The sequence below is a fragment of the Ochotona curzoniae genome, unplaced genomic scaffold (genome assembly GCF_017591425.1).
Source record: "Ochotona curzoniae isolate NIBS_2020 unplaced genomic scaffold, NIBS_Ocur_1.0 contig_78, whole genome shotgun sequence".
Taxonomy (NCBI): domain Eukaryota; kingdom Metazoa; phylum Chordata; class Mammalia; order Lagomorpha; family Ochotonidae; genus Ochotona; species Ochotona curzoniae.
In genome coordinates this window covers 1440196-1459149 of record NW_024466559.1, presented here as the reverse complement: position 1 = coordinate 1459149, position 18954 = coordinate 1440196, and the positions used below count along the sequence as shown (strand labels likewise).

General features: G+C 50.5%; 1 protein-coding gene across 1 annotated transcript; it reads left to right on the top strand.

Annotated features, from left to right (window-relative positions):
- Positions 1–7863: 7863 nt before the first annotated feature.
- JCAD (junctional cadherin 5 associated) lies at positions 7864–11603 on the top strand. The gene has a single exon (XM_040992617.1). It carries the CDS (start codon positions 7962–7964, stop codon positions 11601–11603), a length of 3642 nt encoding a protein of 1213 aa, XP_040848551.1. The 5' UTR covers positions 7864–7961.
- Positions 11604–18954: the final 7351 nt, after the last annotated feature.

The window sequence follows — 18954 nt, the reverse complement described above, 5'->3', positions numbered from 1 at the left end:
AAAAAAAAGATTTATTTTATTTTTATTGGAAAGTCAGACATACAGAGAGGAGGAGGAGAGACAGAGAGGAAGATTTTCCGTCCACTGATCCACTCCCCAAGTGGCTGCAACTGCCAGAGCTGGGCCGATCCGAAGCCAGCAGCCAGGAGCCTCTTCCAAGTCTCCCACGCGGGTACAGGATCCCACGGCATTGGGCCATCCTTGACTGCTTTCCCATACCACAAACAGGAAGCTGGATGGGAAATGGGGCTGCTGGGATTAGAACTGGTGCCCATAGGGGGATCCCGGCACTTTCAAGGCAAGGACTTTAGCCTCTAGGCTGCCTTGCCAGGCCCTCTTTTCTTTTTTTTTAAATATGAAGGGGTGTTGAACCTCATCTGTCTGCTGAGATGACCATATGGTTTCTGTTGCTCACTTGGCTGGTGTAAAGTGTTCCTATTGCTAGCGCTGCAGTGCTGACCCACCTCGGCCTCTCTGCGATAAAGCCCTCGGGATCACGATGTCTGGTCTTTCTGATGCAGGGTTGAATTGGGTCTGTAATATATTGTTTGAAATTTTTGCATATATGCTCATCAAGATTGAAAGCCTGTAGTGTGTGTGTGTGTATGAGTGTATGTGTGTGTTGTACCTTTGGTTTTCGTTTTAGATACTGACCTGGGTAGCGGGGTTTGGCAGCGTTCCATCCTGGTCAGTATTTTGGAATTGTTTGACAAGCATCGGAGTTAGTTCATCTTGAAATGTTATGTAGAATTCAGTAGTAAAGCCATCAGATCCTGGACATGTTTTTTATGGGAAAAAAATGATAATTATGTTCCTGTCTTGTTGCTGGTTCTGAGGCAGTTTAGATTTTCTGTATCCTTGATTTAATTGATAAATTTATCTATTTAAAGTATTCCAAATTGTTAGCATATAGTTGTTCATGGTAATTTTATTATCTTTTGTATTTCTGTGATATCAATTGTAATGTCTCCTTCTCATCTCTTACTTTATTTCAGTTTTTTCCTTATTGTGAGTCTTGCTTAAGGATTTTTCCATTTTTGTTATTTTCTTTATAAAAACTATCTTTCTGGGGCTGGCATGGTATCCTAGAGGTTGCAGTCCTCCTCTCACACGTGCCAGAATCCTGTATTGGCACTGGTTCTAATTCCTATGACCCGCTTCCCATCCAGCTCCCTGCTTGTGACCTGGGAAAGCAGTCGAGGACAGCCCAAAGCCTTGGGACCCTGCACTTGTGTGTGAGACCCGGAAGAGGCTCCTGGCTCCTGGCTTCAGCTCGGCTCAGTTCTGGCTGTTACGGCCACTTGGGGAATGAAGCAGAGGATGGAAGATCTTCCTCTGTATCTCTCTTCCTCTTTGTATGTCTGACTTTCAAATAAAAATGAAATAAATCTTTTAAAAAAGCTTTCTGTTTTGTTGCTCTTTTACATTTTTAAAATTTCAATTTCACCTACTTCCTCTCTGATTCTTGTTTAAAATGTAGCCCTTATCATTATAAACTTCCCTCTTGAAACTGCTTCCTCCATATACCAAAAGTTTTGATATGTTGTTTACATTTTCATTTGCTTCAAGAAAGTTTTTTTTTCCTTTTAATTTCTGCAGTGATCCATTGATCATTCAGTAGCATACTGTTAAATTTTCATGTATTTAGAGATACTTTTTTTTTTTAATATGTATTTTAGTTGAAAGACAGAGTTACACAGAGAGGGGAGAGAAGGAGAGATCTTCCATCCACTGATTCACTGCCCAGATGGCACAGTGGCCATAGCTGGGCCGGTCCGAAGCCAGGAGCTTTTTCCTAGTCTCCCATGTGGGTTCAGGAATCCAAGGCTTTGGACCGCCCTCTGCTGCTTTCCCAGGAATATTAACAGGGAGCTGAATGGGAAGTGGGGCAGCCGGGACTAGAACTAGCGCCCAAACAGGGTGATTTCTTGTTAATGACTTCTAGTTTTATTCCTTTGTGATGTGAAAAAATACATGGTATGATTTTAGTCCTTTTAAATTAACTGTGACTCAACTTGTGGCGTAACTTGTCTATCCTAGGAAGCGTTCCAGGTGCCAAGGAGAGGCGTGTGTATTCTGTGGCTGTGGGTGAAGTGAAGGCCTCTGGGTTCAGTGCCTCAGCAGTCTCAGCTGATGACCTGTGCACTGGTGAGAGTGGTGTGTTGGTGTGACTCTCTTTAGGCCTAGTAGTATCTACTGTATATAGCTGGGTGCTCTTTGTTGGGTACATATGTACTGTGGTTGTCATATCTCTGTCCATGTTTTTTGGTCACTGTATAATGTCTTTTGTCCTTTTTGTAAGTTTTGGTGTAAAGTCTGCCATATTTGATGTGAGTATAGCTACTCCTACTCGTTCCTGGTTTCCATTGTTTGTGGTTTAGCTTTTTCCAGTCCTTCACTTTCAGTCTATGCATCTTTATCTATACAGTGAGGTTCCTGTAGGCAGTATGCGGTTGGGTCTTGTTTTTTTTTTATTTTATTTTTAATATTGTTGACGTAGTTGATTCATGCCCATGTGAGCCTCTGATTAGGGTGTTGACCGTTGAGGTATGGAGGAACCTGTGTGAGGACAAATGTTTCAGTTACTTTTCCACCTGTGTCTACAGAGGGGTTGGGGAGGAGGAGGTGATGGGGTGAGGGAGTAGGAGGGGAGCAGAGAGTCGCTCTTTGCTGTCAAACATTAGTACCCCAGGATGGGGATTGGTTATTTGATGTCCTAGAGAGCCCCAATGTGGGGCAGTGTGTTCTGAGGGTGTTACTTGAGTGGTTTTGATAATTTTGAGGCGTTGTTGGCTTTTTGGACCAGAGTTGAGAAAATCTTTTTGCAATCTTAGTGCATCCATAGACCCAGGAGCATGCTGCAGAACTTAGCCAGGAGCGTTGTCCAACCTGGTCTCTGCTGGCCCAGGTGAGCTAACTGTCGTGTCCCCCAGGTGCTTCTGGATATGCTGATGACTAAGTACACAGGCATCGGCAGCTGAGAGGGCCAGACCTGAAGCATGCACTCCAAGATCAGACCACATATCTTGTGATTTTCCCTGTGACCAGGATTTGAGCACAGTGATCTGATTGAGGAGTACCCCAAGAAAAATTACCTGCGGTGACCTAAGACTTCATTCGTGTGTACACTAGCCAGTGCAGGGTCAGGTTTGGGCCAACACCTGCGCCAGCCAGTGCACGTACTGGTGGGTGCAACTGCCTGGGCACTGCTGCCCCCAGTCCCATCTCTCAGATAAAATGATGGGTGCTACAGACTAGCACAGTAGCACAGCCCAGTCCACCATAAGCCTGGTTTTCATGCACACCAGCAAGTACCATGACCTAGTGGGGGTGACTTCTAGTAAGCCCTATCACGCCTACCCTGGCCCTGGTTTTTATGCATGCCAGCATATGCTATGGTCTAGCCTGGTCACTCCCATGTCCTGTCTGGCTCTTGTGCATACCCATGGGTGCTGTGGCTTTGCTCAGCCTGACCCATCCCCACACCCAGCCCACATGTACGTTGATCAGTACTGCTGCCTCATCCAACCTGGCCTGCCCCCAGCCCTTGCTCTCACGCTCACCAGAGGGAGCTATAGCCCAGCAGGGCATGCCCACAGTTTCCCTATTAGGTTTGCTCCCAGCTGTGGATCTTGTGCCTGCCCGTGTCCAGCCTGACATGACTTGAACCCCATCTTCCCAATTGCCAGCAGGTGCTGTGGCCTAGTCCAGCTGGCCCACACCCATTCTGTCTCTCTCTTGCTCCAGTGGGTATCGTAGCCCAGCACATCCTGGCCTACCCTCAGATACAGACTGCATGCATGCCCCGGGGTGCTACAGCCTTGCCTAGCCCGGTCTGCCCACTGCCCCAGCTCTCACAGTCACCAGTGGGAACAGACGTCTAGCAGGGTTGTCTTCCCAAAGTTCTACCATGCCTGTTCCAAGCCCCTGATCTTCCATGTACTGGCAGGTACTTCAATCTAGCATGAACACCCACAGTCTCAGTTCTCACTGATGGATGTTGTAACCTAATCCAACCAGGCATTGCCTATACCCTGACCTGGCTCTCATGCTTGCCAGTGGTTGTTTTGCAGCCTGGCCCAGCTGGGCTGATGTGTGCTTTGCCTTGTCTATCCTGTCCCGCATTCCAGATTTGTGCTCCCCATTGGGAGCTGTGGCTTATTAGGGTAGGGTCTTGTGTTTTACTCCATTCAGCCATCCTGTTTTTTTGAGCTGGGAATTTAATCCATTAATATTCAAGATTAACATTACTAGATAAGAAGTAGCTCCTGTCATATTCTTTCCTGGTTGCTAATTGTGTCTTCCCTGTTAGTGAATTTGCCACTGAGAGGACTGTGAATGTGTTATTCCCCTCTCTCTGGCCTGTTGGGTTTCTGTGGAGGAGTCTGCTGTTGGTCTGACTAGTTTTCCTTTGTATTTAACTTGACATATTCTTCTTACTGACTTTGGGGTTTTGTTCTTGTTCATAACTTGGCGGTTTGATCTGCTACACTTTGGAGATAATCTTCTACGGTTGAGTCTGGTTGGAGCCCTTTGAGATTCCTGTATCTGAGGCTCATAATTCTCTAAAGACATGGAAAATTTTCAACTGTTATTTAACTCAGTAAGTGCTTAATGCCCCCTCTTTTTTTTGTCCTTCAGGTATCACTAGAGTATAAATACGTGTTTGCTTTTTGGTTTCCCATAGGTTACATAGGCTTTCTTCATGTTTCAAATTCGCTTCTCTTTATTTTTATCTACTTCAAATGTTCTGCCTTCCAAGTCAAAAATTCTTTCGTCTGCGTGATCTAGTCTGCTTTTGAAGCTTTTGATTATATTTTTTTAACTTCATTGAAATTTTCAGCTCCAAAATTTCTTTTTTGTTCTTTGTAATGATTTCCAGTCTTCATTGACCTTTTCATCGTGACAGCTATTGTTTTCCTCAGTTGTTTAAGCTGTGTGTATCCTCTTGCATTACTGAGTCTCCCCAGAATCGTTACTGTAAATTCCTGTCCAGGCACTTTGTGGGCTTCCTTCAGACCAGCATCTATTTCTGGGGAACTATTGTACTCTCCCAGAAGTGCTCTGCTTCCTCACCTCTTCCCATTTCCGTGTCCTTGCATTGACGTCTGTGCATCTGGGACAATCATTCCCTTTTGTTCTCTGGAGCGGGTTTTATTGGCAAAAACCTTTTTTGTTTAGATAGAATGTGGACTATCATTCGGATGTAGCTTCCGATTGATTTCTTTGGTGATGCTGAGTGTGGGCAGTGTCTGCAGAAGTCACTGTTATTCAGTCTGAAGCCGTTTGTGGAGGTTGTAATAGGACTTGGAAGTAGAGATGAGCTTCCACAGGTGTGTGTCTTTGTTGTTGTTGTTGAAGTTTATTTAAAAGTTAGAGGGAGGGAGGGAGAGACAGAGCTTCTATCCTCTGGCTCACTCACCAGATGGCATCAATAGCTAGGACTGGCCCAAGCTCAAGTCAGGAGCCAGGAGCGTCATCTAACTCTCCCACATGGATGGCAGGGCACCAAACATTTAGGCCATCCTCTGCTGCTTTTTCCAGGCCATTAGCAGGGAGCTAGATCAGAAATGGACCTGATGAGATTCAAACCGGTTCTCGTAAGATAGCTTGCATGTACCTCAGGCTTCAGATTCGCCACTATGGAACAATGTCCACCACGGGGATGCGTGTCTTTAGTCCGCAAAGAATTGCGTATCAGGCACAATAAAGTTTCTGATGGCTGTAGCCACATTATTCGTGCTGTGAGGCACAGCTGTTGCAGGCATCAGAGGAGTGCACCAGTAATGGAAGCTTCCCCCTACCTATCCCCTGCCCTATCTCCATCACTCTTGCTTTCAAATAAGTAAGTATTGAAAATGAAATGAAATGAGAAAGGACTGTGGAGATCCCTTGCAGTTAGGGTTGCCTACCTGCTGCAGTGGTCATGTCCTGTCACCCTGAGCTTATCCCCTGCCCCCCTTTTTTAAAGATTTATTTATTTTTTATTGCAAGGTCAGATATACAGAGAGGAGGAGAGACAGAGAGGAAGATCTTCTGACCAATGATTCACTCCCCAAGTGAACTCAATGGCCGGTGCTGCGCCAATCTGAAGCTGGGAACCAGGAACTTCCTCCAGGTCTCCCACACAGGTGCAGGGTCCCAAGGCTTTGGGCCGTCCTCAACTGCTTTCCCAGGCCACAAGCAGGGAGCTGGATGGGAAGTGGAACTGCCGGGATTAGAACCGGCGCCCATATGGGCTAGGCTGTGCGTGTGCTGTGGGTATCCCGCAGCTTTGCCTCTGCGCCAACTCCCTGTTAATGTGCCTGGAAAGGCAGCAGGAGTGTCCAAGTGCTCCCATCCCCCAAGTGGGGAGACGCAGATGGAGCTCCTGGCTCCTGCTCTCAGGCTGACCCAATTCTGGCCATTGTGGCCATCTGGGGAGTGACGTGGTGGATGGAAGCTGTCCTGTTAAAAAGAGGTAAGCTGGGCCTGGCGCGGTGGCCGCTTCACACACCCCCATGGGCCTGAGTGTGCCAAACACAGTGGGCGCTCCTCACACCCCCATGGGCCTGAGTGTGCCAAACACAGTGGGCGCTCCACACACCCCCATGGGCCTGACTGCCAAACACAGTGGGCGCTCCACACAGCCCCATGGGCCTGAGTGTGCCAAACACAGTGGGCGCTCCACACACCCCCATGGGCCTGAGTGTGCCAAACACGGTGGGCGCTCCACACACCCCCATGGGCCTGAGTGTGCCAAACACGGTGGGCGCTCCACACACCCCAATGGGCCTGACTGTGCCAAACACGGTGGGCGCTCCACACACCTCCATGGGCCTGAGTGTGCCAAACACAGTGGGCGCTCCTCACACCCCCATGGGCCTGAGTGTGCCAAACACAGTGGGCGCTCCACACACTCCCATGGGCCTGAGTGTGCCAAACACAGTGGGCGCTCCACACAGCCCCATGGGCCTGAGTGTGCCAAACACAGTGGGCGCTCCACACACTCCCATGGGCCTGAGTGTGCCAAACACAGTGGGCGCTCCACACACCCCCATGGGCCTGAGTGTGCCAAACACGCTGGGCGCTCCACACACCCCCATGAGCCTGGCTGAACAGTAGGATTGTTTATGCAGCATCACTCTGTACACATAATGCCATGTGCTGAGGCGTCCCCGGAAGTAGAAGTTTCCCAGCTCTGCTACCATCTTGTGTGTCACAAGTCCTTTAGGCTTTCTTAGGATCGGAGACTATAGCCTTGAGTCTTCAGTTTTGCCCATACACTGGAGAAGCTCTGGCACCTGGTCATGTGTACTTAGAACACTGCCTGGACACTGGGGACCTTCCAGTCCCTCTGGGCTCTGAGAAATGGTCACGACAGGCAGAGTGAAGGCCCAACACCTGCAGCAGGGCCACGTGGCTTGGAAATAGTCAGAAATGAAAATTAGGGTGCACTTCCAGACCTACAGGCCCAGAGCTCAGGACATGGGGTTGGACACCCATCTCCATGGCTGTGGTTGGAACACCTGCAGTGTCATTGTGAGCAGATGTCAGACTGTTGGCCAGAGTGGGCTCTGTGGGTCTGAAACAGATCAGGAGTGGTCTGCATGGGGTCCCTGGCACAATCTAGGGGTCTGCCATGCTTCTCCAGCTGAGGGACTGTCTGCAGTATGGCCAGATGCCCCCTCCTCCCCAGGCTGCAGGAAGCTTGTTGCAGAATGTTGGGGAACACTGTGGCTCGGAGGTCCTGCGGAAGTCTGGGTCTGAAGCTCAGTCACCAAGACAGCAGTGCAGCCAGGTTCTGCAAGTGATCCCCTTGTCTCTCTTTGTTTTGTAGGTTTTACCACCGCCCCACCTTAGCGTGGTCTGCCCAGCCCCCGACAGCGACGGCAAGGAACGACCAAGACTGTTGGAGGAGAGGGCCAGAGGGCAGCGTCCTGCTGGGCTGCAGGGACTGGGAAGACCCCAGGGTCAGAGTGATGGCGCAGGCCCACAGCCTGCCCGCTCCCGGGAGAGAGGGTCCATGGGAAGTTGGAAGAAGGATGGAGCATGTGACGAAGAAGGCCATGTGGGAGGAAGAGCTAAGAAGGGCCAGTGCTGGCAGGTGGCCAGAGGGCAGTGGGGAGAGCTGGTGCCAGCCAGGACGGCTGGGGAGGCAGATGTCGGAGGGTGATGGCCGGAGGCTTCTGCATGACCTGTGCCCGCTGCTCCCAAGGGAGCCCGGGGGGAGTTCTCAGACCAAGAGGAAGTCCCAGTCGTTGCCTCGCATGCTGTCCCCTGAGAGCCTGAGCTACATGGAGGTTCCCATCCCGCTGCATGATGGGCACCTGCCAGGCGTGCCCAGAACACCACCATATCCGAACTGCGCACCCAGCATGGATTTGGCAAAGCCCCCTGAGAAGGCCCCTCTGCCCCGGCCTAAGTTTGGGAGACCCCTCATGCATGCCAGGGGCATGGCTGCACCCAGTGACCCTCAGACTGGTCAGCATAAGGATCCGCATACCTGCTGGAGTGAAGTCAGCAAGCCCAGACATGAGCCTGGCATGTGTGACCCCAGCTTGGAGCCGCCCACGTACGTGCCCCCACCCTCATACAGGTCTCCCCCCCAGAACATCCCAAACCCCTACCTGGAAGATACGCCGCCACCTGCTCCTGTGAGCAGCAGCCCTGGGCAGCAGCCACCCCCGCCGATGCGGGCTGAAAAGGCTAGAAGCAGGGAGGAGTGGGGTGCGAGCCCCTGCCCGCCCCACCCTGCTGCAGCCCCCATGGATTTCATCCAGTACATCCCCTTCAACGATCCCAGGTTGCGGCATATCAAGCTGGCCTGGCCACACAGTGCCGGCCAGGAGTCGGCTCTGGACGGTGGCCCCTGCAACCTTGGGCCTGCTGCAGCCCCAACGCCACCAGAGGGCACCCCGTGGAACGCACAGAACCTGAAGACCCCCGCTGGAGATGATGGAGGCCTGGCCTTCACTGAGCCCAGCGCCCAGTGGTCATGGGGCCAGCTTCCCAGGAACAGGGACGGTGGTGGCTCCCCTGACCCAAGAGACCATCACGCCGTGAGAGATAAGGTGGCCGACAAAGCAGGTGGCCAGCAGCGACTCACAGAAGGCCAAGTGCTGCCTCTGAGTCCAGTTGGGGAGATCATCTGCAAGGCTCAGGTCTGTCCCCAGAAGTCTGACACTGGGCTTCAGAGCAGGAAGAGGTCCAAGAAGAAAATGAACGAGACCATATTTTGCTTGGTTTCCATCCCAGTTCAATCAGAGTCCCAGCTGCCAGACACAGATACGAACAACAATGACTTAAAGCAGAGCGCCTGGAAAATGCGTGGTGCTGATAAGAGCCCTGTTCTGCAGGAACAGGGACGGCTGGCTGCCTCAAGCACCGACCTGGAGCTGCAGGCTCTCACGGGCACTGTGCTGGGGAGCCCCACGCCCTGCCAGCAGGAGCGACCAACAAGTGACCTCAAATTCCTCTACCTTTCACAGCACAGGGAGCTCACGTACACCGGCTCGGGGCCAGGGCACCAGTACAGGGATCAGCAGACACAAACCACTTTCTCCGAGGACCCCAGCAGCTCACAGCTGCCCGCTGGGGCCAAGCCGGCTGAGCCAAGCCCTGCCACACTGACACCACCCCACATCCAGCCCACAGTGTGTGACACAGGGGTGCTCACGGCAATACCCTCCAGGGGCCATCCACCGAAGCCTACCGCCCAGAGCCCATCAGCTCAGGCATCCCTCAGCCCATCCAGCAGCAGTGCCTTCTCCAGGACCTCCTCCTGCGTGAGCCATGCATCTGCCCCAAAGGCAGGGCCCAGGGTGGACAGCCGGGGTCTGGAGGCTGGCATCACGGCCCAGCCGGAGGTGGTGAAGGGGGAGGCAGCTGCCGGTCCCTGCAACAGCCAGCAGCCCTTTGGTCAGTTTCTCCTGAAACCAGTTAGCCGTCGGCCCTGGGACTTGATAAGTCAGCTAGAAAGTTTCAATAAGGAGCTGCAGGAAGAGGAAGAAAGCTGTCCCAGTAGCGGTGGCAGTAGGGAAGAAAGTGAGGAAAGTGAGGTGGCAGAGCCCTGGGAAGACCGCCATCCTAGCTCAGAGAAACTTGTGGGCTTCCCTGAGAGCCCCCAGGAGAGGAGAGCCGAGCAACAGCCGAAGGCCTGGGCGCTCCAACATCCTGAGTTTAGATCGACAAGGGCCACCACGGGCAAATCTGGGAGTTGGAATGAGGAGGCAGCACCATCTGGCTGGCCATATGCCTGTGCTCGGACCCCTTGGGGACCCCTGCAGGTGGAAGATGGCCGAGGGGAGATCTTCCCAGGAGCAGATGGAGGCTGGGTCTCAGAGAAGCGGAATCAGGCTGAAGGATGCAGCGCGAGTGAGCCTGTGCAAAGCCCAGGGCCTGCAAGAAGAGCCGTGGCTTCGAGACCCAGGGACCTGGAGCCAGCTGCCCTTGCCCGTCCCACAGAACCCAGGGAGCTTCAGGGAATGCGGGGGACCACCCATGATGTCCTCACTGAGAGAATGTGCAGTGTGGTCCCTCCACAAGCTGGTGGTACAAGAGACAGGGGCCTGCAGGCCCCACTCTCCCTGGCTGCCAGGGGCCGAGGTCTGTCTGCACCAGACCTGAGGTCCGTGGGGCTGGTGCACGGGTCTTGGGGTGAATCTAGCGCCTTGGAAATCCCCCCTGAGGAAACCCTGCAAGCCAGGGCCGCAAGGATTCTGGGCATCGAGGTGGCCGTTGAGTCCCTCCTGCCGGACACCAGGCAGAGCCAGTCCCCAGAGCCTGAGGCCAGGGCCCACAGCCCCAAGCCTCCACAGGAAACGTCCTCGTCTAGCTTGGCCCCCTCAGGAGGCCTCACGGCATCTACTGATGCCTTCTACGGCCGGAGGAAGTGTGGCTGGACTGAAAGCCCGCTCTTTGTTGGGGAGAAGGATGGTACCAGGCGGGCTCCCCCAGCTGCTGAGTCCTCAGAGGTGGATGGAGTCATGACCTGCCAAACCACCAGCCCGGGACCCCAGCCTGGTCCTACAGTGGCCAAGGATGGGGGCCTGGCGCCGTCTTTCAGGTCTACGCTGTTCCACGTTCTAGAAAGGACCCCAAGCATGGCAGGCTCAGAGAAGAGGCTGCGCAGCCCTTCCAAAGCAATTGAGAGTATACAGGAGAAGCTGGCTTGCCCGTCGAGGAGAGCGGACCCCAGCCGCCTCATGAGGATGAAGGAGGTGAACTCCGTGTCCCGCATGCGCTGTCTCAGCTCCAGAAACACCGACACCACTGCTGAAGATGCCAGGCTACCGGCAGGCCGTGCGTGTGCCAAGGGGCCCTCACCCCCACTCTCCTGGGAGAAGCTTGGGCATCCAGCTGCACAGAGAGAGAGGCCCCTCCCTGAAGACTCCCGGTGCCCAGGTGAGGCGGGCGAGAGGGCATGTGTGCCAGGCTGCCCGGTGTGCTGGATTGGGGGTCGGGGAGTGCAGGGTTGCATGTCTGGAAAGGGTGAAAGTCAACCCCCTGGGCTGTGTTCTTTGAGGCTGGGAAGTTGGAGGTCACAGAGTGGCAGGGAGTCTCTTGGCAGCGTCTTGTACTGCATCACTCCACAGCAGGGCGAAATGAAGAAAGCCCAGTGAGCTCTGGCCGATTAGAAAGACATGTGAGGGCAAGTGAGGACAAGGGCCAGCCTCACCGGGCAGCGCTTTGATCCCACAGTCGCTCACCCACTGTGGAGAGTCACATTTGTCCCTTGTCATCACTTGAAGGTCCCATAGTGAGTTTGGGTGTGGATAAACCGTGTTCCAACGGCAGGGACCCATTAGCTGTGCTTCTGAAGGTCCCCTTGAAGGTAGTTTATAAAAATTCACAGGGAGCCGTTGCTATGATGTAATGGGTAAAAGCTGCCACTTACAATACTATGCACTGGTCCCACTGCTGAACCTCCAAACCGGCTCCCTGCTGATGTACCTGGGAAAACACCAGAACACAGGCCAGGTGCTTTGGGGCCCTGCACCCACATGGAAGACCCAGAAGACACTCCTGGCTTGGTACTGGCCCAATCTGGCCACTGTAGCCATTTGGGGAGTGTATCAGTGCATGGAAGATATCTCTCTCTTTCCCCCCTCTCTCTATAACTCAGCCTTGCAGATAAATATTCAAAAAAACAGATAAAAAAAATAACAAAACAAACAAACAGAATTTCATTTTATTTGAAAGGAAAAGACAGCTCTCCCATCTGCTGATTCACTTCCCAAATGCCTGAGATGGCTGGAGCTGGGCCAGGCCAAAGCCATGGACAGAGTCCTGTCCAGGTCTCCCACGCTTGAGCCATCACCTGCTGCCTCCCAGGGTGGCCACAGCAGGGAGCTGGAGTTGGCAGCGAAGCTGGGACTGCAGTACAGATACTCCCGTATAGAATGTGGCTATCCCAAGTGGTAACATTGCCACTGTGCCAACTCCCGCCGTGGTCCCCTAAGTTGTGATTGTGTCCTTCTGGTCTTTGAGCCCACTCTCCTGTCATACTTGAATGTGTTTTGGGGGCCATGTGGGGTTGATAAGCTGTGGGCAGTAGTTTCCTGTCTGTGGTTTCAGAGACTCCTCTGAGGTGCAAAGTGGTGTCTCCTCGGGGCTGGAGGTGATTAGAAGAATTGAGAGCAGTATCAAATGACACATCATACACTACAACAACCCTAAATCTCTCCACTCCACACTTTCCTCCAGTGAGCGAGTGGTGTTGGGGCCGCTTCCTCAAGCCAGGCCCATCCATCTCCTATGCTGGCCCAGCAGGTGGACTCATGCCTTCCACCCCTGCCCCTTGCTGTTGGATCTGTTTGTTTTAATGGAATTTTGCCCACACATGCACTGTGACCCCCGGTGCCAGCTGGTGTTCCTGTGTTCTTTATGCAAGACGCCTCAGAGAATGAATTCATTTACCTGGGTCCCACTGGCTCTCCTGGCTTGACAGATTGAGTCCTGGCTGAAGAAGCACTGCATTGATCCGGGGTTGAGTTGTTTTAGATTGACAGATAAAATTGTTTGTGTTTCACATGTGAGGCGTGATGTGTTGAAGTAGATACCCCATGGTGATTTCGTTTGTGATGCAAACGCTTGCCATCCCCCCCTTTTGTCTTTTTCAGGCATACACTGTTACGTAGGTACCCTGCTGTGCGGTAGGGCTGTGTACCTGTTTCTGCTAGATGTCCCGGACCAGCAGCCCCTCAGGCCCTGCCACTCTAACCTCATTGTACTGGACTTCTGTGAGCTATTCCAGCTTCCACAGAGGAGCGAGTTCATATGTAATACGTGTCTCTGGTTTACTGCTCTTATCAAGTAGTACCAGGTTCAGGCACGTTTTTGCAGGGCAGATGTCCATGGAGTGTGTACACACACTTCCTTGATCCATCCATCTGTTTCCTGCTGGACCTTGACCCTTACGTGGTGTCTGTCTGCTGGCTGTGGTGGACCGTCCTAGAGTAAGCATGGTGAGGCTGATACCTCAAGTCAGCGATTTCCTGCCCTTTGATACTAAAGGATGCCCACTCACTGGGCAGCTGGTTCACAGCATTCAGCTGTCGTTAGCATCTTGAGGCGTCGCCATGCCATTTTCCGAGACGCCTGTACTAGCTGACGCTCCTACTGGTAGTATGCAGGAGTGTGTTTTGTGTGTCCTTGCCAGCACTTGCTAGCTTCTGCATATTCTAATAGGCGGGAGAAGCCATCATATTGTTGTGTTGGTTTGTTTCTGGGTTTCCCTGATGATTGGTGATGTGGAGGGTTTGTTTTGTCTTGTCTTGTGTTTTGATTCCTAGATTTCTCACCCATTTGAATGTCTGTCTTTGACAAGTCTCTGGATCCATCGGCCACTTTTTAAGTTGTGCTGTGAGTTCGTGTGGTGTTGAGTGGAGTGGCCTGTGTATTCCGGCCATTTACACCCTGTCAGGTGTCTGCAGGCCTTTCCCTCTCACTGGCTTTGCTGGCAGGAGCTGCTGAAGTGGGTCAAGTCCCTATGTGTCTGTTTTTGCCATGGTTGCCTTGAATGCGCCTTTGAGCCCGGAGCCCAAATGTATCTGGCCAACCCAGCGCCTCCGCCCGTTGTTGACACTCCCGGTTCCGCACTAGTTTTTGCTGTTTTGGTTTGTATATGGAGTGGGAGACGGGGGTCTAATTTCATGCTTTTGCGGGTGGACTCGCAGCGCTGTCCACAGACTTCCTCTCAGGGTGTGTGCTTGCTACCTTTGTGGAAAACCAGTTGGTTTTAAATGTGTGGATTCATTTCTGGGCTCTTTGTTCTGAGTGTTGGTCTTTGTAACTTTATATTTACATACAAAACCATACTGGCTCTGGTTTCTATAGTTTTATGATGTAGTTTGAAATTAGGCATGCCATGTCTTTGTTGCTTTTGCTCAAGATTGCCTTGGCTCTTGGCTGTTTTGTAATTTCATACAGATTTTAGGATTGGTTTTCTATGTACATGAAAGTGCTTTGATAGAGATTACATTGAGTCTGTGTATCATTTAGGTGTCATGAACATTTTAATAATATTTATTTTTCCCGTTAAAGAACATGCGATGTCTTCATTCATACCGCGATTCCAATTCTTCTATCAGTGTTTCATAGTTTTCAGTGTGGAGAATTGTCAGTGCCTCGGTTAAGTTTATTTCGGAATTGTAGCTACAGGGAATAAGATTCTTGATTCCTTTTCCAGTTGCTTAACTACAGGATACAGCAACACTGCTCATGGGCGGGTGTTGATCTTGTGTCTGTTACTTCCGTTCAACTAATCTAACAGTGTTTTGGAGGAGTCTTTTGGTTCTGTATTTGGGGTGCCATGTTTATTGTTTCTTTGTACAATGCACATATCCCTTAATTCCTTGAAGGCCCCCGCCGCGCACCCGCACCGCTGCTGTGTGTGGTCACATGATCTACACAGGGAAAATGTGACTGCCTCCAGCGTGGGGCCTTTCATTCTGCTCCCTGAGTGCTCTGGCTAGAGCTCCAAGTGTATTTGAATAGAATTGGTAAAAGTGGGCCTTGTTGGCTTGTTGGGGATCTCGTTTCCCCATCTAGGGGGATATTCATTGTGGGGTTGTTAGATACGATATTTATTGAATTGGATGCATTTCTTCTATATTTAGTTTTTTGACACAACTTTAAACAGATTTACTTATTTATTTGAAAATCAGTTAGAGAAAGAGAGAGATCCATCTTCTGAATCCCTTCCCATTGGTGACAAGCAGGCTGAAGCTAGGAGCTCCCTGCAGGTCTCCCACATGGATCAAAGGGACCCATGCACTGGGGGCGTTGTCCACTAGTTTCTTGGGTGCATTAGCCAGGAGCTGTATCACAGGGCAGGCCGGGACTGCAGCCAGAGCACCTGTGGAATGCCATGGTCACGGGTAGCGGCTTAATCTGCTGTGGTACAGCTCAGCTCCAATAGTTAGAGAATCGCTATTATGAAAGAGTGATGTAGTATGTCAAATGCTCTTTCTGCAGCTTCTGAAAAGAATAACAGGTTTTTATGCTTAATTCTGTGACTGTGACAGACCTTGTTGATGGACTTGCCTTGACCATGCTGAATGACCTTTTTGATGTGCGGTTGAGTCTGCTTTGCTATTGAGCATTTTTGCATCAGCCCGGCTCAGGGATACTGGCCTATTGCTTTCCCTTTCTTCGGTTGTGTCCTAGTCTGGTAACTCTAAGTTTAAAAAGCTTCTCCTGTTAATTTTTTGGAATAGTTTGAGAAGAATCAGCATTCCTTCTCCTTTAAGCATTTTGTGGATTTCAACAAGAAAGCCATCAGTCCTGGGCTTTTTTTTTTTTTGGATGGGAGACTGTTTCTGATCCAGTCTCCTTCAGTTGTTGGTCTGCATAAGTTTTAATTTTCTTTATCGCTCAGACGTCAGGCTATCCAGTTTGTGCATGTGGAGTTGTTTAGAGTATCCTCCCATAATCCTTTGCAGTTCTGTGCTATCAGTTGTGTTGTCTCTCTTTTCTTCTCTGTTCTTTTTTTTTTTTTTTGAGTCTTTTTTTTCCCTTAATGTTTTCATGGCTTAACTATGTTGATTTTGCTGTTCTTTAAAAACAGAGCAGAAACAAACCACCTCCTCGTTTCTTCAAGCTGTGGGGATTTACTGCATAAAATCTTTTCAGCAGAATTTGTTTCTCACATCACCTCCAAAATATGCCCACCATGTTTTAAATGCCAGTTTCAGCTTAATTTGGGCTTTGGGAGCAAGTTTATGCATCTGTAAAGCTAGAATTATCTTTCGGTGTTTTACTTATTTATTTTCATGCATTGCAGAGTGACACAGGGGATGAGAGGGGCAGAGACGGCTTCCACCTGTTCATTCACTCCTCTGCTGCTTGCAACAGCAAGGACTGCATCTTAAAACTCCATCCTGTCTTCCATGCAAGTGGCAGAGGCCCAGGCACTTAAAGCATCACCTGGTGCCTCCCAGGGTGCGTTGGCAGAGGCCCAGGCACTTAAACCATCACCTGGTGCATCCCAGGGTGCGTTGGCAAGAAGCTGGCTCCAAAGCAGAAGAGCTGGGCCTTGAAGAAAATCCTTCTGGTATCGGCATCCCACCTGGTGTTGGTACTGGCTTCCCATCTGGTGGCCCAATTCACTGTGCCACAGCACCCTTCCCATTCCCTGCCCCCTCCTGGCTCATGTCTTCTAAGAATCGTAAAGATTTCAAACTAAGACAAATCTTATTATAGAACACATGAGTTTAGGGGTTGATGCGGTTGCTTAGTAGGGTAATTATCCACATATGATACCAGCATTCCGTATGGGTGCCAGTTAGGTGCTGACTGCTGCACTTTCCATCCCGCTTTCTGCTTATCACCTGGGGAAGCAGAAGAAGCTTCTGGCTCCCAGCTTCGGACCCACCCAGCTCTGGTCTTCATGGCCTTTGGGAAGTGAACCAGCAGATGGAAGATCTCTTTCCCTATCCCTCTGTAACTCTTAGATTTTCAAATATAATAAATAGATATTTTAAACAAACAAAGCCCCTGGGTTTGTCAGGGTTTCTGCGTCTCAGGGACACATCTCCTGGGAGTGCCTTGCATAACCCCCCCCCCCCCTTCCGCGCAGTTCCTTACTTTCTCAGCTCGGGCCTGCCTGCAGCAGCTGTCAGCAAACACCCAGAGAGTGTTCAGTTTAGCTAGCCACTAAAACCACTTTTCTTGTGAGCTTTTTTTATTTTTTTTTTTCCAACCACTGTTCCTACAGGTAGAAATTCCAGTTAATTTCTTTTTCCTCTGCATCTGATACGTTCATTAACATACAGTAAAACAGGCAAAAAAAAAATCTGCAGGTGGAAAGCCTCACCTTTGCTGCTTCCCTGGGGCTGGACCTTTCCTGAGCAGGTGCCTGGGCCTCCAGGTACCAAGCCAGTTGTTAGGGAAGGGATTCCAGACACAGGATCAGGATGTGGGCCTGGGAGGAGCCTCCAGAAAGGCTGGGGGGAAATGCGTTTAAAAGGTAGGCATGTATGATACAAAACTACATCCGCAAATTGCTCTCTGCGTAATGTGCGTTTTCCATGAACTTTTTTGTTTTCATCTTGTTTAACTGCCTGGAACTTTTTATTTTTTCATGTTAATACAATGAGAACAGATTTTAGTATAGCTCCTAGATGTCATTTTAAGAATATAATGGTGTTCCCCTCCTTTACTTCCAGGCTCACTCGCGCCCTCTGATAACCCTTTGGTAGTATATTATTCTTTTTTTAAAAAAAGTTTTTTTAAAAGATTTATTTATTTTTATTACAAAGTCAGATATACAGAGAGGAGGAAAGACAGAGAGGAAGATCTTCCGTTTGATGATTCACTCCCCAAGTGAGCGCAACGGCTGATGCTATGCCGATCCGAAGCCAGGATCCAGGAACTTCTTCCAGGTCTCCCACACGGGTGCACGGTCCCAAAGCTTTGGGCCGTCCTCGACTGCTTTCCCAGGCCACAAGCAGGAAGCTGGATGGGAAGTGGAGCTGCTGGGATTAGAACCGGCACCCATATGGGATCCCTGTGCGTTCAAGGTGAGGACTTTAGCCGCTAGACCATTGCGCCGCCAGGCCCAGGTAGTATATTATTCTTAACCATTGATTTGACAAATACAAATGAAGTTTGACAAAACTGTATTTGCAGCAAAACTTGTACACAGACAAATGGTAGAATTTGATTCTTTTTTTAAGTTTTACTTATTTTTATTGAAAAGGCAGATATACAGAGAGGAGGAAAGACAGAGAGAAAGATCTTCTGTCCGATGATTGATTTCCCAAATGGCTGTAATGGCTGGAGCTGCGCCAATCTGAAGCTAGGAGCCAGGAGCTTCTTCCAGGTCTCCCACACAAGTGCAGGATCCCAAGACCTTGGACCGGCCTTGACTGCTTTCCCAGGCCACAAGCAGGGAGCTGGATGGGAAGTGGAGCTGCCGGGATTAGAACCGGTGCCCATATGGGATCCCAGTGCGTTCAAAGTGAGGACTTCAGCCACTAGGCCATTGTGCCGGGCCTGATTCTTTCTTTTGTAGCTGAAAAACTCAAAATGAATACAACTAGAGGGCATCATGTTGAATGAAATCAATCAGTCACAGGCACACTCCACATGTATATGTGGAAACTAAAATTCACAGAAGACAAAAGTTAGAAAAGAAAAAAGAACTTGGCATATGTATAATTTCCGTTTTGTGCAGATGGGGGAAGTGGCCGTCTTTCCTTGTGATCACTGCCCCGTTCCTGCTGGCCTAGGGTCCTTCATCCTTGTGTCTGTTGGACTCTTTACTCAGCAGAGCATTAGGCCTTTGACTATAATGTAAAAATTAAAATATGTTATCTCAAGAGCTTTCTTATTTTTAAAAATATTTATGAGAGAGGGATTGAGAGAGCGTTCCCTTCCCTGGTTGACTCCCCATGTGCTCACAGCCTCCTGGAACCTCATCCGGAGCTCCCACTTAGTCGCCCCAGCCACCAACTGCAAGGGCGGGAG